The following is a 23,210-nucleotide window of genomic DNA, read 5'->3' as shown; positions in this document are numbered from 1 at the left end:
CTGCTCGAGTTTTTGCCTGGAAACACAGCTGCAGATGAAGCTCGCAGCTATAAGAGGGCCGATTGGAACCTTATTCCACGCCAGCATCGTCAGAATTTCTACCAGACAATGGCGGCTACACATGTAAGTTACAGTCCCATAACGCTCTATATCAGCTCCTTCTATATGAAAACTCTAAGCTCACCTTGAGGGACAGGTCCAGATCGCCTCAGCCCGTCTTCCACAGATTGGTGCTGTTACCTGCCACGCAGACGGTAGCTTCACTGTAGGTGCTATCCCAGGCATTGGCGGACCGTTTGATACAGCAGCATCCTTCATCAAGGCATGGGCTTCTAGTCTTAAATTTCCTTACGACGAAAGCTACCTCCGACGGAAATTACCAGCGTCTGTAATCAACGAAATTCTAGAAGGAAACAAACAATTTCCAAGCCGGCTTGCCAAACTGGCTAGTAGTGGTAAACATTTCACTCATGAAGGGCTATTCCCTATCCGTCACGCCGATCTCTTCCATAGCAACGTTGTCGTTACTAGAACATACGACGTCCTAGGCGTAATCGACTGGGAGGGCTCCTATGTGGTACCTTGGGAGCTGGTTGACGCCCCCTGCTTCTTATCTACAGTACCTCGCCTTCTAAACCCACCAGAACAGTATAATGAGGCAGGCAGGCAACTGGACCAAGATGAGGTGGGTAGGTGGGCAGACGAGGAAGCTTATGCAAAAATGGTGCAGGACGCTGAGCAAAATGCTCAGACAGATCACACACTTTCAAAGTTCCTCGCCGACCGGGACGCTCGGGATTTAGCTAGTACCATCCATCTATACTCCCAGGGCAAAATAGGATTTTACGGCCGGGCTTTAGATTTTTTTGAAAGCAAATAGCCTGCCTGCACCCTCCTTAACATTACACGTATAAGGCTAATTGCAAGTGCTCATAAGAGTCCGTTGAGCAACCCGTTGCTAGTACGGAAGCTGGAGCCGTAGAAAGAAGCATATAGGCCGTTGTGGATAATGGATAGATCAAGGCCAATTCGGTGCCAATATCATGAGCACGGTTGCCGAGAAGATTTGGCAGGACGTATCCTCCCTGCAACTGGCATTACAAACCGTCGGCCCGTCGTCGTCGCTGCAGGGCGGCCGCGGGCACGAGCCTGAACCAGGTCTGTTGACGCAGCCATCGACCTCTGGCGGGGGCGTCGAGACTGGGACTGTAACGCGATCGATCTCGAGCACCGAGTTGGACTGTAGCAGCAGTGACAGTAGTAATAACGGCCCCGGTAGCGTCGACGAGTATTTCCAGATAGACGAGTCTGCCGCTCAACTCGACCCTTTGGCGCATGCTCTGTCCTCTGCCTGCGCAACGCTGCGTACGGGGTTCAGGTTTCTGCGGGAGATTGAGTTGGTGATTGGGTTGTCGCAGGAGCATGACGTTGCTGCGAAGGGGTTGCCGATTGGGGGTATTCCCTATGCCACCAAAGCTCGGTGCGCCTCGGGGCATGTTACTGACCCGTCGTGCACCTCCATCTACATTAATGTATCGCGTGTTGCTCGGCTAGTAGTGTTGCTGTGGGGTGAGCAAAGAGCGGCGACGCGGTTCTGCTCCGACCCGGCCGGCCCCGAGGGCGGTTCTGAGAAGACGTTGACGCTGCTGCGGCGTCGCTATGTTTGTCATATTATGAGATTGGATAGCTCCAGGGCTGGCTGCTGATTTTGGAAGACTGTGCCGGCGGCGATTGGAGGTGGAAGAGTTCGATGAGCTGGGGCAGCTTTCCGAACCTGTACTGGGTATGCAATGGGTCGCGCCATCTCCATCGCCTGTGAGAAATCTGTGCTAACGAGTGATTCAGTGGATCGATACTGCTTCTGAGCTGTGCATCCTCGTCGCGTTCCAACTTATACCCTGGGCTGACAAGCAATGCGTCGAGCTTGGTCGGCTATTTGAGCGAGCGATGTACGAGCGGCTGAAGAAGAGAGTGTGATGTTGATAGGATTTTATATACAAAGCGATGGCGGGCTGTCACATGGAAACCTGGGCAGCTGAAGTTTGAAGTAGGAAATGGACAATTTTCAACGTTGGTGATGTCAAGGCCCGAACTTTTGTATTCACCGGGATACCGTGTAAGTAGTTACATCATATGAGTGTGCAGTTAGACCCTCATGGGAAATCACATGCTTCTTCCTTATTACTGCAATTATACTATTGAGAGTCTTTGCGTTTAATTTCAATGCTTTGCGAGTTACAGAGGCTCTTGTCCTATATTGCGCTGATTACCTATATCCCTCCTGAAGCATTTCTCTCTTATGGCACACTGCGGTTGTGCTTCTATTTTCAAGGCCAGACGCGGCCTCGCACACGGCGTAATCAGCTCAAAGTACAGCGAACAGACTCTGATCTCTCACCCAGAGGAGAGTGACATCTTTGCCCCTTTTCTCAACCTCGGGGGGTCGGGCCGGAACCCGGAGCCGGGGTGTTGGTTCTCGTGGGCGCGGCCGAACAGTTGTGCTGCATGTGCGCCCTCACAAGGTGGCCGGCCGCCAAGGCGCTGCATAGGGACAGCTCACCCGCCAGCGTAGCTGCGGCGACGATGCGAGCCAGGCGACGATGCGAGCCAGGCGACGGGCGTTTTCCCCTGGCTGCGTGTGGTGCGGGCCACGGACGCCGAGAAGATCGAGGACGGCGCCCTAGGACTCCAAAACTAAATTCGAACACAAGTTAGAACTACTTTAATCTAGACATGGATGAGGGGGAGTTGTCATACGTTTTATCAGGTTTAGCAAAATCCCAAAAAAACCTGAACCGGGAAGAGGAGCAGTAAGAACACATACCAGCAACGCCAAGGGAGATCGGCATATAGCCAATGACATTCTCACAGCAGGCGCCAAATACTTGAGACCAGTTGTAGTCTTCGTACGGAAGATTCGACTGCTCGAGAAGGTAGGTGAGGTTTGCGGCCACCTTGCTCCGGGAAATAATCATTCGGCGAACTTTGATAGCGCGGCGGAAATCGAAGTCGAGAGTCTTTTCCAGGGCGTAGCCCGGAATCACCCCCCGCAGCGACAGCGCTGCGATCTCGTCGTCGCTGAGCTTAGCCATTTCGTTTTCCGTACGTTGCTCTGTCTGCAATGCTTGTCCTGGTGCACTGGACTTTGCAGGCTCCATGGGCGACTCCGATTTGTCTTGCGTTTCGGTAGGAACAAGAGTCGATGCGAAGATATTGTTGGAACTGTTTTGTTCAACTCGTGACGCATTATCATCGAGACGGGTCTCATTGTTCCCGATTGGGTCATCTTTAATACCCCATCTTGCGGCATTGAAGAGGTAGACGTTGAAAGCGATACGGAGGGAGAGGGCGCTTATGATCCATTTGTGTAGTACGGGGTCCTCGAGGCTGCCGAGTAGACTACCGGCTACAATTCTGCCAGCAGTTTTGAGATCGACGCCGTTGTAATTGGCGCCAGGTTGAACGGAGTTGGGGTGATCAAAATTGGACGCCAGCTCGTACTTAATAGGGCTCAGCACAGTGACGGCCAAACCCCGGTCACCCAGCTTCGCTGCCTTCAGGAGGAAATCTAGCCCATTGGGGGCAACCTTAAAAGGATCAACAGATAGATGTGCGATGGCGCCGCTGCCTAAACGGTGAGACCACGAAGGCAAGCTGGTCAACAGGGAGTTTGTGCCACCAATGGACGCCATGTAAGCCAGGTTGGCAATGTTGACCAGCACAAAACATCCTGCCCAGAGAATCTTGAGGTTGGGAATGTTTCGGATGCTGCTGACTTGTCGCCCAAAGATGATAAAGGTTCCTGGGTCGCTGCTGCGCGCAACATTCTCGGCGACTCGATGACTGATTCCATCATCCTCGAGAGCATTGCGGATGTCGATGTGGCGCTTGATGCGGTTTATTTCCAGCTTGATGCAGAGAACCGGGGAATAGAAGAGGAAAAGAAGAATGCAGTCAAAGAACAGAATCCACGCTGCGAGAAAGCAAAACTCCTGGAGCCCCCCCTGGATATTAGAAAACGTGCCCGCAGTGAGGACCAGGGTTTCGAGAGCGTAGTCTCGTACGATCTGGAATCCTCTCTCTTTTATAGAAGTGTCGATAGCATATTGGGCTACGTTTGAAGGCCCTCTGGACTGTTTATGCTTGATTGCGTGCGACAGGACGGACTGCGTGAGCAGGATATTTTTCTCAAAGCCGATGAGGACGACGAGAAACGGCAGGCCTTCAGAGAGAAGACTTACGGTGATTGTGGTGTTGAAAGTTTAGTAGTGACCAGGAGGCCGAAAAGAAAGGCGAAGAACGACGAGATTAAAACGCTTACAGCTAGCGACCATTTTGAACCCAGGCAGGCTCCTCATGGAAAGAAATAGGGACGCGAACGTCAGGATCATGGAGATATAGCCGAGGGCCATGAAAACAATATCGAGGGCTTGGGTGGACTTGAAGATGTCCAAGAACTCGAAACAAGCGTTGTGAACCCATTCCACAATACTGATGCGAGTGGTGCTGTGGCCGATGCCCTGGTTAAGTGCCCCTGCCATGACCCACGTTTTCTCCCCAAGCCCGCCATTTTCATGCCCAGAGGTTTTGTTTCTGCCAGTATGTATCTCCCTTAGAGTGGCAAGAAGCTCAGGCGCTTGGTGATACGGAACAGAGAAAGATAGCGTCGTGTCCTGCGTGTCGATAATATGTGGATGGGAGCTGGGTGGTAGTGGCGTCACCGAGGCGCCTTTGCTCTGGATGTCGGAGAGAGATACCGTATTGCCAGGCACGGAACCAGAGAACTCGAGGGTCAGGAGTGCAAAATGATCAATTTCAGGGGGGGGAAGCTCGGGACTATCGCCATGCCATGTCCAATTCGAGTCTGGAGTCGCCTGCAGCCGCAGACTTCCTCGGACTAGGGACGACCACTCTGTCGGCGTGTTGTTGACAGCAAATCCACCACTGCTCAAGGTGCTTCTGAGAAGAACGATGTAGGTGAAGCCCGCCAGGAGGGCCACGAAGGTTACCGCTGGGATTGGATGGACACACATCAACCGGGGCAGCAGCTGCAGGAAGTGAGTGAACTTTTTGTTCAGCCACGACGCGTTTGATTTCTGCGAGGACTTTCCCACCCGGGCGTAGACACCCGAGCTATTCATGGCGAGGATCTTCTGTGGAAACCGTCGGTTTGAAGTTTTGAAAGGGAAGGCAGGAAAACAATCAAGGACAGATAGGGGGTTCTGGAAAATAGAAAGACAGATCAGAAGTAGAAACCCCCGACTTTGTTGATGGGCAATCTACGACCGATTCTCCTACGGGATAGTACATACAACGGAGTGTTTGGAAAAGTGTGCGGGTCCAACCCGAACTGCTTTTCTGTCTGCAGATTACTCGGCCGTTTAATCGTCATATTTCACTCGCGATCCCTGTGGACCGATAGCTTCCAACAGCGTAGTGATCCCCGTTGAGCGGATGAAAAAGTGCATCGCCTTTCATAACTGCCCGTACGAGGGGGACTCCATGGTCTGGATATTGTGGCTATGTATTTGGTCATGGAAACGCCCCTGTCAGTACGGTTGGACGTGAGATCTTTCCTAGACGATGGCCCTGAATACCCTAGCATATCCGCAGTGTCACGGATATCTCGGCACTGTTGTTCTCAGGGTCCATGATCCCACGCCGTATAACGCCGAACATTACGTGCCGAGAAACGCCGAGCTTTGCATGTAGTGTAACGCCGCAACATGCCGGCAAGCGTTTGGCAGAAAAAAGTTAGTGGCTTATGCGAACGTTTGTCGAGATTTATGGTAAAGTGTACTCAATGCCAAGCTCCACTCTCCCGACCTACCAGACCTGTCGCAACTGGGGTCATATTAGCCCAGTAAGACTAGTTTCAACCCCATAAGAGTTGGTTTTGGTGGCCGCCGTTTGGAGCCAATGCAAGAACGTCAAAGCCAAGATCAATCAACGTTTTACAAGGTGAAATGTAATATTCTTGATTTTATCAAATGCTCTGTTAATAACTCGTTTCCGGCCGGCTGTAGTTTGTCCTTAAGCGGAATGTTGTCGAGTTATTGCCGCTATGGTTGACTATGTAAGACAATATGACTCAATGATTATAGTCGGTATTGTAGTTTAGCTGCATATGGTTGAAGAAAATCATATCTGTATGATTGAAATACTACAAACCCTAAACTAATGACTAGCCGTTGCCGTCTTGTTCTTCATTCAGTCCTCAAAGCTTTCATCTGTTTACACTTACATGTACACACATGCCTATGAACAAATTAACTAGTTGCTGGGTCGAATATATTGTTATCAGCAAAATTGATCACGCCATTGTACCCAACTTGTTTGGGCTCGCTTCGCTATAATGTGAGCCTGTCGTAGTTTGTTGCACAACAGAAGACGAGGAAAGCAACAAAATCTGGGAAACATGTGAAATTATAGAGCATTTTAGTAACAAGGGCGCGACCAATAGCACTATTAGCGCAGTGTACACGTCCATTGAGATAACCACGTAGCCCCTCTAAACTTGAAATTCCACCTCGCGTCTTTCCGCCTCGATCACCGTGCCGGTGCCAAATCGGACTCCGAAAGCACGATACACAGGCTTTGGCAAGAAGCCGTCTTGTAACTTCCAGTCGTACTTCATCAAGATGTGAGTCAATGAGCGGCAGCGGCGGCGGCTGCGCCGCTGTTCCAGGCCGTGTTTGACTACCGGCAGGGCCAGGCGGAGAGCGGCGCCATCGGCGCGGCCAAGATCACCGAGGTGCGGGCGTCGTGCTCGAGATCTCGGACGACCCGAGCAAGACGCCGCTTATCACGTTCAAGTTGCATGTGCGGCACCGGGGACGCGCAGCACATTGCCAACGCGCACCTGTCCGTGCTGTCCGTCTTCTCGCGTAACCCGGCGCTGAAGGTCAACGAGGGACGTTTGCATCAGCCTCTCAAGGGGCCCTTGGCTTGAATTGATTGGACAACTTAACAGGAGGGAGGGGGGTAATCGTGTCGTAGTTAACCTAGGACAGAACTGGGTTGTTTGTAATGTAACGATTTTTTTCTATAATTTGCGGGTTGGGATTGAAGTAGTCGGATGGAAATGTCGTTTGGGGGGGGGGGGGGTTGCATCGTGATACAAATGAAAATAATCATGTTCTTTGTCTTTTGGTTCACTTTTTATTTATTTCATTCTCTCGTTTTTCAATTATATAACCAAAGTAATGGAGAACAAAACCTATATAACATCATTTACGTATAGTAGTCTAATCTACAGTATCATAGCAGAGAGTTTATTTAAAAGAGCTACGCCAGACAGACAACTAGACAACTCCCGACGTTATCAGACACTCTACGTACAAAACCAAGTATCAACATCTCAGGCATGCCTGGCCAAGAACATTCGCACGCCGACTACCAGTAATTTGAACCCACCCATGCCGATGCGGGATTGTCACCGATTAAGCTAAACATCAGCCGCGTCTTTCGAACCGGCCGACTGGACGCAACGCCCAATTTTCAAATCCGCACGAGCCAGATACAGTTACACGCAATGCCCATCTCTCATACTCTTTGCGACTATTGTTCCGGAGGGTTTCAGTTCATTGGTTGATGATTGGCCGCCAACTCTGTTCTACGCTGTGTTTTGGATTTATATGTCATCATGTCGGAATTTTATTTTACGACTCGACGCCTCTCGTCTCCTCCAGATCGCCAATGCCTGAATACAAGATAAGCTGTGATGTATGGTCCCAAAGTATTCCGTTTCTGTATCGTATGTCGTAGATTGCATAAGAACAATAAGCAATGACAATGCAAGAAAGAACTGTATTGCGAAACTCGATGCCGCCCCAACCGTGAGTCAACGAGCAATGCCATGTAGCCCACCTCAGATGTCGGTAGGAAGGGCCCAACTCGAGACCTCTGGGTGGAGGCATTATGAGTCTTCCAATATGGTCTGACGCTGGGGCTCACATTGTATTGCATTGGCATTGACCAGCGCGACGTAACGAAAGCGAAGACTTAGTCATAACCGCCATGGTGGGTTTGAGGAGTGACTCGTCCATTAGGTAAGAAGCCGACCACGGCCGCAAAGAGCCCGCATATGCATACGAAGGAGTAGTAAGGGTATCAGAACACCTCATATTGTGCCCCAAATTCCAAGATGCGCCGCTTCCCGGGTCGTATAGGCCGATTAGGCCGAGCCAATTCGTGCGCGAAACTGCAGGCCGGGACGCCGCGGCCGGAAAAACAATGCGGGCGGGCCCGCGCCCTCCGAAGCCGAGAACAACTTACGTGATTCGTCCGTCCGTGGACACTCACCGAAAGCACGCCAGCGATATAGTTGTCGACTTTGTCGGCGAGCGAATTGATCAAGAATCGCACTTCCCCAGCACAGGGGGGCGGGCCTCCGACCTGATAGAGGATGCCGTGCGGGTTATCATGTCGAGGCTTCTTGTGGGAGCACGGGACCGGTGGCGTGATACGTCTCGCCACGGTCTCGCCATGGCGCCCAAAGAAGCCGGGGACGTGGAAACTTGCATTGCATCTTGTTGGGGGCAGGACTTCCTCGTGATCATTTGTAACGTGGCTGAGATGGCTGGGCGTACGGGTCAGACGCATGGCGCAGCGGCAGAGAATGTTCCCCAACAGCTTTGTCCAACGGCGAGGCGGACTGGGCTACAATGCTTGGTTGGTCCAGGATGTCGGTTCTGTGAAGTGATGTTGGGACCTTGACTAGGCAACATGAACACCGTGAACAATAAGCGCCGCTAGAACGCGATTCCTCATGGAGCAAGATGTGTCAGACGGCCTCTACTCGACAAAAGTCGAGTCTCGCGCTGGGCTCAGTGAGAAGGGGCTTACGAAAGGCAAATTTCACTGCGATGGCTCAGAAGGACGTTATATCCCGCTGCTCAGTACCGCTTAACCACCCATAGACTCCAGGTTACCCGGAAGCGCGAACACGCAAACAGTATTCCACGGCCATTTTGACCGCCACAATGGTGGCGACGTCAGTTAAACAGCAACAGACCGGCTGTACTCCAGCAATTTCGTGTCGCGTGGTGAGAGATCGACTGGTGGATCTGGCCTATCCCTCCGCCACGCTGTTCTCGGCCCCCGAGATCGCCCGATACGTCTTCACTTCAAGGACTGGAATTGTAGAACATATTTGATTTCGCTGCGCGAGACATGGAACCTGCGTGCCTTGTCTACCGACATTCATCAAGGTGAGAGCGGTTAGAGCCACCAAAGGGTGAACGGAAACGAATTTGTGGCCGCCTAACGGCTACACCATGAGGTGTCGCTGGGACCGATATGCAAGGAGTACTATAATTCGTCCTTGGCTTCACATCCCTCCGGGCGGCAATATGCAGCTGTTTCTGCCCTCTACTCAGTCCCGTGAGGGTAATTGTTTAGTCCCTTTTCACCATCCGATGATCAGCTAGAGGCACCCACTAGACTCAGTTTCCCTAAAAGGTACGAATGTGGACCCTGGTTGCACTTGTAGAACGGGGGTCTGGAGGCCTCAATTGGAGTTGTTACTGTGTGATACGGATACATAAGCCTGCAGTCCGAACGACAGGCTGGTCGACCGGTGAGGCCCCCTAGTTTGCAACCTGCCCAAATCATTTCTCCGTCCGGGCTATTTCGAGTTCGCTGATTGAGGGAAATTTCAACGAATGCATATGCGGAGTCTCCGATAGTGGGTGATTTGTTAGCCATAAAGCGAAGCAACTCCAGAATCTTGGCGTATCATGGGGTGTGAGTCGCCTAGTCCTTTTGGCGGGTCAACCGCACCGAATGGATAGAAACGATGAGAAATGGAGAGAGATGGAAACGTAAATGGGCAAAAACCAAACAGCGAGGAATAAGGGGGTTGGTGTTACAGCTATTTTTTGTGAGTGGGGGTCGTCCCTGGCGCCGTGTTGCTGAACCACACGCGGGAAGGTCGAACGTAGAACTTTACTGTGCAACTTCTGCGGGTTTCTTGAACCACTGCTACCTCGAGCAAACGTAACCTTTTTCTAAGCCTAGATGGTTGGCTGTGCAGAATGAGTTTCGCCATCAATACCTAACATCTGGGGGTATCGTCGGACATTGGTCGCAGCAACTTGCCGAAACTCTGAGCAGTTACGAGGTGGCTCGGCTTCAGGGGGACCGTCGCTCTGCCGGCAGAGTTGAGCTAGCGTATCGCAGCTGTTGCTTGACATAGCAATGGAAAGGAGACTTGGCGACCCAGGAGACAGATGCTCGAGGCGAGGATCGTCGCTCGGTAGGTGAACGCCAAGGGAGGACGAGTTGTTGCGCTCGCCCGGAAGCACGGGTAATCGCCAGTTGACAGTACGGCCCACTGCTCAACCCTCATCCCCTCTGTTTTGCCGGTAGGCCCGGGCCCGAGGACCGGAGCACGGCAGCCGTTTCAGTCCCCAGGAACCACGGGGCTATTCTTGATCATCGTCACAATCGCCGAGCCAAAATAGAGCCAAGGCTACAACCAAGCTTTACCTTCTGGGACATGAGATACTTGGGTTACGATCGCACGAGTTTCTCAATTGTTTCCGGAGTGTTGCGCCATGACCGAATGTCCGCTGGCCAACGGTCATCCACCGCCCATGGAAGGGGAGGCTGTGGGCCTTGGCCACCCCGCCAAATGAGCCATTTGGCGCCGAGACTTTATGTAATCCAAGCCCGTCCAAAGCGCTCAAGCTGATGGTGCCAAGACGCCGAGAGATTTCCAAGAGCTGTTGCTCGACGCGGTTCCTTGCCAACGGGCTTAGCAGGCTGAAATGAAGCCAATGGACGAGGGCGGGCCAAGACGGTCTTCCAAAGTCTGGAGCTCGTGAGAGCAGGCCGAGAGAGCATGGGTTCCATGAAAATGGAGCAAAGCCCACTCTTCAATAAGCCCTACTGGCATCTTGGCTTGATCCCGCCGAGCCAGGAATGCGGTGATCCCCCTCTTGAACCACCTGCATTGCCCGCAGAGTCCTTCCTAATCTCGGCCTGGCGCCCGAACATATGCCACCCTATTCGACCCTCCGCATTTGGGTCACCGAAATGCTCCATTTTTTGGTGCCCCATCCGTCCTTAAACTGCCGGGGTTGTTGCGATCGACCAAGGGGAGAGAGCACGATGGCCTGATGAACGCTCGGAATAACTGCGACTAAACGTCAAGAGTTCTAGTGTAGACATGTTTTCAAAGTCCGAGAGAGGCGCGGTATAAAAGGATTACATCATGGTGGTGCCGGCAGTGATGGTGTTGCGACGGGGCACGAGACCGTAATCTGCTTGTCCTTCTGCTCCCAAGACTTAGCCGGAAAGCTTGGTATAATTCCGTGGCATGGCGTGCTCATCAGGCTCGTGGCGCACCGGTGAGCGTTCTCGCGGTGCGGCCAATGGGCGATGATGCAGGATGGGCACTGCTGTGCAGGTGTCCTTCCTGGAACCTAAATTTCCAGGAGCCATGTCAGTGAACTGAAGGCGACCGATCCAGAGAGGAGAAATAAAAGCCAATCTGGCGATTGACTAGGACGGGGGACGGGGACCAGAGGTGTTGAGGCGGCCCAAACAAACTCACAAATCGCGCAAATGAAATGTAAGTGGCGGCCAAACATGAGGGAGGAGCAGTGCCAAGACTGTCCAGAGGCCTCGTTTTGATTGCTCGTACTCTGATTGCATGCAGAGCGCTGGAGTGGTGGCCCCCCTCCCCCCCTGAACGGGCGAGAGTTGAACCCCAAGTCGAAACCATCCATCCTCGTAGGTCTTGGCATTGCCTGCACAGCCTCATTGAACGGCGAAGGGGCGGCCGCAAGGTGGACAAGGTTGGATACAGGCTGAAGGAGCTTGGTATCTGCAGCCAAGAGCGCCCAGCCTTGGGCTTAGCTGGGCGATGAAGCGGCAAATTCTCATGTTTGGCTGGCGGTCGTGGTAGCTTGCAGCACCTGGTCAGTCCTGCAGTCTTGGGAGTGGTCTGCAACGAGAATGCGCTGTATCCGTACGTGACCTGTGGGGGCAGAGGGAGCAGGGTGATGCGATGGCATGGCTTGTGAGACGGCTTGTCGTTCTTGGGACCGCGTTGCTGAAAGCTTGGCGTGTAGCCAGGAGGAGATCAAGACGACGACAACGGCTCTGACTTGGCTGGAGGAGAACGATTCTGACACCAACTGGCGTACCGCCAGCGTGGGTCGAACTGCCAAGTTTGGCCGACCCGCTCACTTGAATATGGACGGACGAGCGCCCGGCGTTGGCTCGTCGGGTCCATGTTTTAAGGTAATGGATGGGGTGACCATTGCCGAATGAAGGCAGCGGTCGGTACGGTGCAAGAATCCGACAGCGAGAAGGCAGTTGGTTAGCAAAAGGTAAAATAAAAATAAGAATAAAAATAAAACAAATAGGCGCGAAAGCGAGCCCATGGTCACAAAAAGAGAAGGGGCCGAGATGAGAAAAAGGGGGGAGGGTGATAGTTCGTACGGATACAGTGCTCCTGCCGTTGCCAGTATTAGCCCTGGCCAAGGTACCCATGAGAATTGGCACTGCTGGGTGGGATACCTCCGTCCAGCCTTCGAGTACGTACCCCTTGCGCCCCCAATAGTGCGTTTGGCACGACACGGTACCTCATCACCACGTCGCCCGGCTTCGATTCACGCAATTCACCTCACACCCACACACTGTCTCTCACACTCTCTATCTCTCTTTCTCTTACTTCGCGAACATGTCCCGAGTCTTGGCAAAGCATACCCCTCCCTCACACCGAATGCAAACCCCCAAGGCCCGGCACATCGGCTTCCCAACGTGGGCCGCGACTGGCGGTATTGCGCAACACTCAAAGGACGAGCCGGTTTAGACGGCAGGACGGCTACCGTTGACCAATTCTGAGCGCCGGGTGTATCGCCGTCATGCCCAGAAGAGGGGGCAGAACACGCGAAGTGTGTTTGGCTTGCGCGTAGCCCTTGGCGCTAAGGGCTTGGCAGTCTTGGCTGCGGCGGAGAGGCCAAGAAGAGAGGAGCGGAAAGCTTCTTTTGGCTCTTGCGCTTTGCCCCCAAAAACACTGTCAAGTCACCTGGCCGGCCCCAGCTTATCGAGGCGTGGCCGAGTCAAGAAGGAGAGGTGGATCCGGGTGGGGACACTCGGTTAATCACATCACTTGGCATGCCCGGTGCGGAATGACGATCCGGCTGCGTCTGCCACGCCTGCCTTTTCTTGGGGGGACTCTGTAGTACCCGTTCCCGTCGCAATTATGGAGTTACGGGGTATGCGCTTATCAGAACCTCCGAGCCACCGTGGTTTTGGCTTTCTCATGGGATGGGAAGAAGGCTTGTCGCTCTCGTCGTCGCTCTTGTCCCGTCCCCGTCCCCCCGTCCCCCCCAATTCCCTGTCCATCGTCGCTGGGCACGCCCATGTCCTGTCAATCGTCCTATCTCTGGCCGCCTGAAAACCTGGGTTAGTCCGACGGATGCGCTGCCTCTGCCTGTGACATCAGGTATGGGGCTGCTTGGCGGCTGCTACTTTGGTACATGGTACAGCACAGAGTGCTGTGTTTCTCTGGGAGGGATGGTCTTGTCCCGTCCGGTCACACCCCAAGGCCCAAAAATACCCGGCTCAGTGCTTGGCTGGAAACAGCTCTCTCCCATCTGAGACGGTCGCAGGCCTCTTCTTCAGACGGCACAGACATGGAGGACGGAAATAATACATGGCCAAACCGTGAGGCCCCGCCGACGATGAACATGCACCCGCTGTTCACAGGTAGCGACGGGTAGCAGCACAAGGTGGTAGGTGGTAGTGTGGCCACTTGCAGGTTGCCTGACGGCGGGCGAAATGAGGAAACCAAACGTCGCGCTTGCGGCCATCAGCTGATGGGGAGCTATTGACCAACACGAATGGAGGCGGGTGCTCGCAGGATGAAGCAATGGGCGCCAAGGTTGAATGCCAAGGTCTCGGCGAAGGGAGACAGTGAAAGACTGGAGATTTGCCAAGACTCTCCAAGACAGCCAAAAGTCTTGGCATCGTATGCGCCCGGATGTTGCGGTGCTGCCAAGGTACTTGCGGAGTCGGTGGGTGACTACTGTGTTTCGGAAGCGTAGCGACTGTACTTGGCCACCCTTACTATCAGACGCCACGCCAATTATGGTGCGTCTAGGTTAGTACAGCACAGGCCATGTACAGTGTCAGAAAGCAGAGCCTCGGGCCCACCACACCTGTCCTCTTGTTCCCCTCCATCTCCTGTGACATCAGCACGGAAGCCCTCGCCACCTCGGACCAATTAAATGTCACCTGGTCTCACGAGCCCCGGTCGCCAAGACTTTGCCAAGACTCTTGGGAGGGTAGGAAGAGCGGAGAGGAAATGTGATTCATGAATAAAGAGACAAGCCATCGTCCATGCCCCCCCCAAACTAGAACTGCGCAATTCCTCTCGAGAACTCAGTCTTATGAAGGAAGGCAGAAAGACATAAAAGCATTGCTGACCGTCTCTTTTTTCGCCGTTCCAGCTTTGCCTTGTCCCAAGTATACCTCACCTGTTTTCGGCAATCTACCTCCACTGCCTTAGCATTGAAGGTCCCCACTTACACAGCATCCTACACAACCTTAACGCACCTTGCTCGGTGTACCATCCCAACGGGCCCCGGCCGACCTTTTTTTCCGCATTTCTTCACCGAACCGCTCGGCTCGGTCACTCACACACGACACCATGTCGACCAAGCAAGAGCATGAGAGCTCTGCGAGCAACTCTCCCAAGAGCAGCACTCCCGCCCCCTCAACAGCCACCAGCAACACTTCCCAGTCTGCCAACAGCACCAGCGCCGAGGACAACCTCATTTGCAAATGGAACGCCTGCAACCTGAAGTTCGTCTCGCCCGAGGCTCTCTATGTAAGTCATGGTGCTCTCTTCCCACATGCCAAACGAACAGTCGTCTAATTTCCCATCAGGAGCACATTTGCGAGCGCCATGTCGGCCGCAAGAGCACCAACAACCTGAACTTGACCTGCCAGTGGAACTCCTGCAGGACAACCACCGTCAAGCGTGACCACATCACCTCTCACATTCGTGTGCACGTCCCGCTCAAGCCTCACAAGTGTGAGTTCTGCGGCAAGTCATTCAAGCGTCCTCAGGACTTGAAGAAGCACGTCAAGGTAAATCCAGCCAACCCTCATTGTCTGCCCACCACCTCCAGAAGAACCCGCAAGGCTCACACGTTGCAGACACACGCCGACGACTCGGTGCTCGTCAGATCACCTCAGGACCAAGGCATGAACGGCTACCGGGCGCAGCCTGGCAAAGGTTAGTCAAAGCTCAGTTTGCGCATCCAATGTCCTCTCGTTTTCTCCCAACTAGAGGCTAATTTGCCTCCAGCTTCTTCTAGCTACTATGATCATAATGGCCACATTCGGACTAACTCGGCCGCCTTCGCACACCAGGCTGGGCATGCTAGCTACTATGCACCCCAACCATCTACAAACTATGGACTGTACTTCAACCAACAACCCCTGAACCCTCCCCGAACTGAGTACATCGGCCACCACCACGGCGGCTACGACAACCGGAAACGCGCTTTCGACATGGTTGACGACTTCTTTGCCCACGCCAAGCGTCGCCAGGTTGACCCCACCTCTTACCAACAAGTCGGCCGATCCCTTCTCCCCCTTCACGGCGCCCTCGGCCTGCACGCCGGCCCCATGCCCGGCTCCGACTACATGGCGCCTCCGCCCCAGCAGCAGCACGTCCACCAGCACGTTGGTGGACCCCCCTCCGGCCCCGGCCCCCTGACCCAGCAGTACTACTTGCCGCCTATGCCCAACGCCCGCACCAAGAACGACCTGATCCAGATCGACCAGATCCTGGAGCAGATGCAGAGCACTGTCTACGAGAATGCGAACCAGGCCACCCAAGGAATCCACATCCACGGCCAGAACACGTTCGACCTCCGCCACAGCCCCTCGCCTCCTGGCGCCCACAGAGGCTCCGCCGCCGGCCTTCCAGTCCACGACGGCTACGGCGCCGTGTCCGCCGCTCACATGGCGTCGCCGTTGACCGCCGTTTCCTCCACTGGAACCCCTGCCGTCACTCCCCCCTCAAGCACCATGTCATACACTTCTGGTCACTCACCCAGCCCCTCTTCCTCCGGCATGTCCCCTCAATCAAGGCACAGCTCAACCGCCTCCTCGGTCATGTACCCCAACCTCCCCGCCGTCAGCTCCGTCTTCCCCGGTCAGTCGACCGCATCAACTCTCGGACCCAGCTTCGACAGCAACGAGCGCAGACGCTACTCGGGCGGCATGCTCCAGCGCGCCGCACCCTCGTCGCCTAGGTCTCCTCGCATCATGGAGGACTCTTCTTCCGGCGTCACCACCCCCAAGGCCGAGTCGGTTACCTCGTCCGTTGGATCTCCTTCTTCCGAGTCCGACACGAGCGAAGGCGCTCGTGAACGCGAGGAGAAGTACGACCAATGGCTCGAGAACATGCGGACCATCGAGGCTCTTCGCGAGTACATCCGTGACCGCATCGACCGGAGGGACTTCGCTGGCGAGGAGGCTGAGCGCGAGCGCGAGCGCGCCGCTCAGTCTCCGCTGGCCAGCCGTCTCAAGTCTCCCGAGCCCATGGAGGTTGATGCCAAGCCCGCCCCGGCAGCGCCGCTATACCCCATCCTGCGCATGCCGAACTGAGGAGATTCCGAACGCCCTGAGTGGTTCGGAGGAAGAGGCACCCAGTGCGTGTACCAATAGTTGTCTACAAGCGTGTTTCCAAAAGTTTTCCACACGAACGGGGAAAAGTGATCGGTTCAAACTGGTTCGTTTTTTATTCTACTGCATTCTTTTTCTTCACTTATTTTACACATCGCTTCTGTCAAATATCTCCCACTTGTCGAAGCCTCCTTGTTACGTTACATACCCTGGTCGGTGGAAGTTGAAAGGGGAAGTCGGATTGATACGCAGTCTCCCAAAACGCAGATGGATGGTCTCGCGGGTGGAGTGGGCATACTCCCCCCCGAAAAGCCCCAAACAAACAAACAACACAAACGTCTTTTGATTTTCTACCCACGAATCATGTCAACGGAAAGAGGAGAGAGTTTTAACATTCGGGAGAGCTTTGCGAGTTCAAAGCACAAACATTACTTTGGGTGCGAAACGATTTATTTCAAAACGGTCGCGGATTATAACGGACATTATCGGAACGGGAATGAGATCATGAAAAAACAAAGTCATGTTGCTTCGCCACCTATGTAGTCTCCTTGGCTCGAACCCAGGGTCGAATGAATGCTTATTGCGTCTCTTAAGCTTTTCAAACATTTTGTTTTGATCACCGTCTCCATCGTGAAAGTGAAATGTCCAGGTCTCCAAGTGCACATGATCAGTGTGACGATGTCTTTTTCAGATGCTGCTCTCATGCGGCCCCGCGCCTGCAAGCATTGAAGCCGCGTCGGCGCATGTCCCTTCTGTTGGCCGTCCGCTCCACGGGACTTCATACTACCGGTGCCCGTGACGACGTTGACAATGGCCCGCCGCCATCTCGATGGCGGTGTTGGAAAGATCGCCAAAGCCACGCCGCCTCGCCATCGGTGGGAGCCAGCCCGGCGCTGCTAGTTCAACCAGGACCCAAGAATAGAAACAGAAAGTCCGGGTCGCGTAAGCCGCTCGGCGCGGGGGGGGGGGGGGGCTGCCCTCGTGGCAGGCAGGACGGACAACAGCCCGCCGGGGGCGGAAGGCCCCCTTTGACCAAATCCGGGAGGGGACGGGGCGTCATCGCAACGTCTGCCCAGGACGCCCCCATTCCACCAAGTAAGAACTTGCACGGGCGCGAGGGAGGGGGGGTGAAAGGGCTTTCGCGAACTCACTTGGGGCGATGGCGAGTGGGAGAATATCAACGGCCACCGTCCTCGGAAGATACGAGGGTTCCAAGGCGCCCCGCCCTTTGGGTCGGGCGAAGGCTAAACTTTGATTGACAGTATTTGGGACGCTGGGAAGAAACAAGAGCGAGTTGGAATAGCCGAGAGGGGGCGCGCGTTGAGGCGAGCTCATCTAAGTAAGACCTCAGCTGACACGAAATTCCAGCCAAGGCGCCAGTTGAGCGGTGGCACAAAACACACAAGAGGAAAGGGAAACATCATTTTTGAGGGGGGCCAAGGGCTGATGATGTACCGCATATTTCCCTTTTTATCCAAAGTGTCTCTCTCCTCCATCTCCAACTCTCTCTCTCGCCCCCCTCACGACCGAACGGCCGAAAGACATGTCAGCCCCTGCCGTCGGCCCTTTCCTCCGAGAAATGCCCAAGGGTTCTGGGGGTGGTGCATGGCCCGTACACAAACACAGCGTCCTCTCGTGTCCGCTTCCGAACACAGGTTCGCTCGCGGCGTACACACGCGTGCCCTGGTACCCTCCATTCCAAAGCCGAAGCGATGGCCTTGGGGTTTCCCGGTTCGCCGAGAACCTTTGGTTTTGTTTGTCAGAACGAACCCCGCCGGCGAGGATGTAGCAAGCGGAAAGGCCGGAGGTGGAAACCCAAATTTGGCGGCCCGACGATCGATTTATTTGCGGAACAAGGGGAGGGGGGTTTGATGGCGGGTGATCGCCGGCTCAGTCCTTTTTATTTCCTTTTTCGAGACATGGCATCTCACTGCCACGCGTTGACGTCTGGTTTTGGTATGACATCTTTCGTGTATCTCTCCCTCCCAGTGAATTCGCTTTCCGGCTATTCTGTGCAGATGACGGCCATTGGCCCAGCCAGTAGGGTTGAAGGATTGGAAGGATCGGTGCGATGTTGCCATCGTTGCAAGAGCCCGTATATTCACCGGAAACAGTATTGGGCTTGTTGGCGCAGCATCATTTTGCCTATATAAACCACTCTGCAACTCGAGACACAGTTGGTTAAGCCGCCGATTCACAACTACCTACCCAAGGAACAAACACCTGCATACTGAAATCTACAACAACTCACCTCACAAGACGCAATCCCTCCCTCCAAAAATAAATATAAATGTAAATCATGCAATTCAGAAAGGTCCTCCTCGCTATCGCCGGCGCCATGGCCGCCGTTCACGCCACGCCCCTCGTCGAGCGCCAGGCGACAGAGCTGCCCAAGGCAGACTGCTGCTCCTGCGACGTTTCCGTCCCGGGCTACGTCTGCACGGTCCCCAAGGACGGCATCTGCATCACGAACAAGGCCTACTGCCCCTTTGACCCGGAGACGCAGGAACAGTGCTGCTGCTGCGACCCGAATACCCCGGCTCAGCGGTGCAGGTTGATCCCCAAGGGCGAGGGGTGCATGTGTACCGCGGTCGCGTGCCCGTTCGACTGGAAGCTCTCATACCTGCCCCTGCCGCACCCAGCTTAGGATTTCTTTGAGTGGACAGAGACGGGCGTTTGATGACATGGCGCGATTAGGGTGGATCTTTTGTTTCGGCTGGAAAGGGATGTGGAAGAAGAGAAAGACTGAACCAAATACTTTTAGGTTGTTAATAAAAATTGCCATGATTTTTCCAGTAGTTTCTTTTTCCATTTTATGAGTTGGTGATTCTCAAGGAAGGATTTATATCAGGCATGTTGCGATGGCCTTAAACCGAAGACCATGGGTCGGAAACTCTTCTGCTCTGTATTTTTAGTACTGTCTATCAATTTCACATAGCACAATTCCCCTTCGACCCTGTAGGGACCAAAAGGGCTAGAGTAGTTGCGCATAGCAAATCCTGTGGCCACACACTAAGCAGACTTCAAACTTCAAAGTTCTCCGAAAAGTACTCTCCCAGTCCCCTGCCTGTAACTTTGTGCTTACAGCGACGCGACCCTGAGAGTTAAACCTACCACTGCGCATCCTTCCTTGGGTGGCATTTACATGGGTGCTCTAGTGTACCGTTCCCGAGTCTCAGTTGAGCTGTAAAACTGAAAGCAGCACTTGCGTATAATGCAGTCAACATGACCGCAGGTACGAGGGTATAAATGCAACGAGTTGTCTTTTCGGTCAGCTAAAACTCGACTCACTACTGAACCCGAGCCGAGTAAACCATTTTCCATCCCGGCCACTTCGGTATGTGACATGCCCACGAAGATGGAATACGCATATTGTCGTTGGGGACTTGGCTAATCAATGGTGTTTGCGGGGAGAGGCATTCAAAGTCAAACACAACCAATCATCTAGGCGAATTGGAAGCATCCCAGTCCCCAACACACTAAGTTAGCTAATACATCTAGTCGTACGGCTTAGCACTCGTTATCTGTCTTGGTATCTCTGTTATCGATACGAGATAGCCAATCAGAATTGCTCCCTCACCACCGCCGCTGCAGATGTTTAGGCGGGAGCGGTTGAAGCATCAGTGGAGGCGGAGGCGGAGGTGGCGGCGGAGTGAGCGCCGCGGGCACACGATTGCAATGGTGGGGATGGTCCGTCGTGCACATGGTGTGTAGTAAGAGCGGAGCTCCGCTGAATGCAAAGGAGCATGATGTTAAGCGTTTACACTCGGAATTGCTCTCCTTCGCATTTGAGCAACTCGGAGGTGCCATATAAGAATGCACATCCTGATAGAATACCGGTAGAGTGTAAGAACCATTGCAGACTACAACAACCAGTTCAACATAATCCGGCTTCACCCTCCTTCTCACCACTGGCAACTTGCTTCCCCCTCGAACCAGTCCCCCAGTCTCCCAGTCATCCACTTCCACCCCTGTCCATTTCGTTTATCGGACCGCAAGCATGGGATCTCTCCCCGCACCCCCGGTCCAGACTGAATATCAGATCTTGGAGAAACCGAGCCGAAGCGGAAGAAAGCTCCGGATCGTGTGCCTTGGCGGCGGCGCCAGCGCGCTGAACCTGGCCCACGAGATCGATTCCTGCAAGACCCTCGATCTCGAGCTCGTCTGCTACGAAAAGAACCCATCGATCGGCGGCACCTGGTACGAGAACCGCTACCCGGGCTGCGGGTGCGACATCCCCTCCGTCAACTACCAGTTCTCCTGGGCGCCGTCCCCCGAGTGGTCAAAATTGTGAGTCCTGGGCGTCCCCGCCGATGGCCGCGTGTCCCGCAGCGGCGCTGACAGGAAACCCCATCAAAAAAGCTACTCGAGTGCGCCCGAGATCCTGCAGTACTTCAAGGATGTCGCGGAGAAGTACGACCTCAACAAGTACATGCGCCTGAACCATACCGTAAAGGGCGCCTTCTGGGACGAGCCCACGCAAAAGTGGACCATCCAGATCCAGAAGCAAGACGGCACCACGTTTGAGGACACAGCCGACATCTTTGTGAACGCCAGCGGCGTGTTGAAGTAAGTGAATACCCACACACGTCGGATACCCCTGGCACCAGCTGACGCGCGGTTCTCAGCAAGTGGAAATGGCCTGCTATCAAGGGCAGAGAAACCTTCAAGGGGGTCATGCTCCACAGCGCAAACTGGGACAACAGCGTTGATCTCAAGGGAAAGAGAGTTGGCGTGATAGGCTCTGGCTCCTCGGCCGTGCAGATCGTGCCAAATATCCAGCCTAGTACGTTTTGAAACCCCGACGACGGTCCCCTGGGACGAACACGCAGCTGACCTGGTTCTAGTCGTTGGAAGCATGAGCTGTTTTATCCGGAGCTCGTCATGGGTGGTGGGTGGCTTTGGCCAACGCTTTGCTGGAAAGAACGGTAGCAACTTCGACTGTAAGAGATCTACGCGGATGCTTCTCATTGGTCTCTTAACTGACTTTAAACCCTACAGACAGCGAAGAACAGCATGAGATCCTGCGGAAAGACCCAAAGAAGTACCTCGCATACAGGAAAAAGATTGAGTCTGAGCTGAACTCCCGCTTCCGCTTTATTTTGAACGGATCCAAGGAGCAGGCAGATGCCAAGGAGGTAAGTGTCGTTCCCCGATAATTTTGTAGGCACCTGCTCACATGATTCTTAGTTTGCGGCCAAGGATATGCGCAGCAAGCTCGCGGGCAGACCTGACCTCCAGGACCTCATCATCCCCAAGAACTTTGCCGTCGGCTGTCGTAGACCGACCCCTGGCAATGGGTACCTCGAGGCACTCTGCGAAGACAACGTCAACGTGGTGTCTTCGAGCATCCAAGAGATCACTCCCAATGGCATAAAGACGGCGGATGGTCAGGAGCACGAGTTTGACATTATTGTCTGCGCCACCGGCTTCGACGTGAGCTGGCGCCCGCATTATCCCACCATTGGTCGCAACGGCGTCAGCCTCAGTGAATACTGGCGGGACGTCCCCAATACCTACCTCTCTCTGACGGTCGCCAACATGCCGAACTACTTCAGTAAGTCGTCCCGATGAATCTCCCGACCGATGAAAGTAAATGTCCGCTAACACGCGAGTTAAAGTTTTCAACGGACCGTTTGGACCCTACGGCCACGGAAGTTTCCTCCCCATCACCGAGACGGTGGCGAGATACGTGATGCAGGTGCTCCGCAAGATGTCGGAGGAGGAGATCGCGTCATTCAGCCCGAAGCAGGAGGCCGTGGACGACTTCGCCGAGCACCGCCGCAAGTTCCTCCCGCGCACAGCGTGGACCTCGCCCTGCCGCTCGTGGTTCAAGCAGGGCACCGTCGACGGCGAGCCCATGATGTGGCCTGGCTCTCGGATCCAGTTCTTCGAGACGATTGCTACCCCCCGCTGGGAGGACTACGAGCTGAAGTACACGACGAGCAACCGTTTCGGTTATTGGGGCAACGGTTTCGCGCAGCGCGAGGGAGACGGCAGGGACCTGACGTGGTATCTAGGTCTGCTGGATGGCGTTGATGAGCAGCCCCCGCTGCCGGACGAGGATTTCGAGGAGTTTATTATGAATAAATAGTGTTTTATTAGAGGAAAAATGAAAGAAAGAAATAATTTACGTTTAAGTGCGTTCCCTTTACCTAGCTGCTTGTCTGAACATGGTTGGTTCATATTGGATTTGAGTAATATAGGCGAAGAGGAGAGTGATGAGAACGTGAAATTCGTAGTACTTTCTAGCGCTGCATTTGGGTACGTGTTGTGCATTTCATGTGTGTCACCGAAATGACGCCGTTAACTACGGTAGCACTAAACGCCTTATGTGTCTCGTGCCTAAGTGTATTTAATAAGTTGATACACTTGCACTCCTTAGATGGAAGGGGGTCTTTTTTAGTATATACATTCTTATACCCATTATGGAAGTCTGCGGGTTCATTAACATACCAGAATTGTTCTAAACCTTAGTTGAAGAACATGAACTGCTTGATTAGTCCAGTACACAAATAATATCACCGTAAAGAAATTGAACAAGAATAATA

The 23,210-nt window shown here is 53.9% G+C and overlaps 5 protein-coding genes across 5 annotated transcripts; 4 read left to right on the top strand and 1 right to left on the bottom strand.

Annotated features, from left to right (window-relative positions):
- Nucleotides 1-1,043: 1,043 nt before the first annotated feature.
- On the top strand, nucleotides 1,044-1,706 carry EsH8_IV_000905 (uncharacterized protein; the record flags this gene model as incomplete). Its single annotated transcript, XM_083265795.1, has 1 exon — nucleotides 1,044-1,706. The coding sequence occupies one exon, from the start codon at nucleotides 1,044-1,046 to the stop codon at nucleotides 1,704-1,706; it is 663 nt and encodes a 220-aa protein (XP_083124690.1).
- Nucleotides 1,707-2,680: 974 nt separating this feature from the next.
- EsH8_IV_000904 (uncharacterized protein) lies at nucleotides 2,681-5,141 on the bottom strand (the record flags this gene model as incomplete). Its single annotated transcript, XM_083265794.1, has 3 exons — nucleotides 2,681-2,694; nucleotides 2,825-4,236; nucleotides 4,381-5,141. 3 exons carry the CDS (start codon nucleotides 5,139-5,141, stop codon nucleotides 2,681-2,683), a joined length of 2,187 nt encoding a protein of 728 aa, XP_083124689.1.
- Nucleotides 5,142-14,668: 9,527 nt separating this feature from the next.
- EsH8_IV_000903 (C2H2-type zinc finger protein) lies at nucleotides 14,669-16,641 on the top strand (the record flags this gene model as incomplete). Its single annotated transcript, XM_083265793.1, has 4 exons — nucleotides 14,669-14,848; nucleotides 14,908-15,111; nucleotides 15,181-15,259; nucleotides 15,332-16,641. 4 exons carry the CDS (start codon nucleotides 14,669-14,671, stop codon nucleotides 16,639-16,641), a joined length of 1,773 nt encoding a protein of 590 aa, XP_083124688.1.
- A 2,317-nt stretch (nucleotides 16,642-18,958) lies between these two features.
- On the top strand, nucleotides 18,959-19,306 carry EsH8_IV_000902 (uncharacterized protein; the record flags this gene model as incomplete). Its single annotated transcript, XM_083265792.1, has 1 exon — nucleotides 18,959-19,306. The coding sequence occupies one exon, from the start codon at nucleotides 18,959-18,961 to the stop codon at nucleotides 19,304-19,306; it is 348 nt and encodes a 115-aa protein (XP_083124687.1).
- Nucleotides 19,307-20,659: 1,353 nt separating this feature from the next.
- On the top strand, nucleotides 20,660-22,753 carry EsH8_IV_000901 (flavin-containing monooxygenase; the record flags this gene model as incomplete). Its single annotated transcript, XM_083265791.1, has 7 exons — nucleotides 20,660-20,949; nucleotides 21,022-21,228; nucleotides 21,288-21,445; nucleotides 21,507-21,602; nucleotides 21,661-21,797; nucleotides 21,850-22,216; nucleotides 22,281-22,753. The coding sequence occupies 7 exons, from the start codon at nucleotides 20,660-20,662 to the stop codon at nucleotides 22,751-22,753; spliced, it is 1,728 nt and encodes a 575-aa protein (XP_083124686.1).
- Nucleotides 22,754-23,210: the final 457 nt, after the last annotated feature.

The sequence above is a fragment of the Colletotrichum jinshuiense genome, chromosome 4 (genome assembly GCF_051148585.1).
Source record: "Colletotrichum jinshuiense chromosome 4, complete sequence".
Classification (NCBI taxonomy): Eukaryota; Fungi; Ascomycota; class Sordariomycetes; order Glomerellales; family Glomerellaceae; genus Colletotrichum; species Colletotrichum jinshuiense.
Note: the sequence above shows the minus strand (reverse complement) of the source record. Positions and strands in the feature narration are given on the sequence as shown.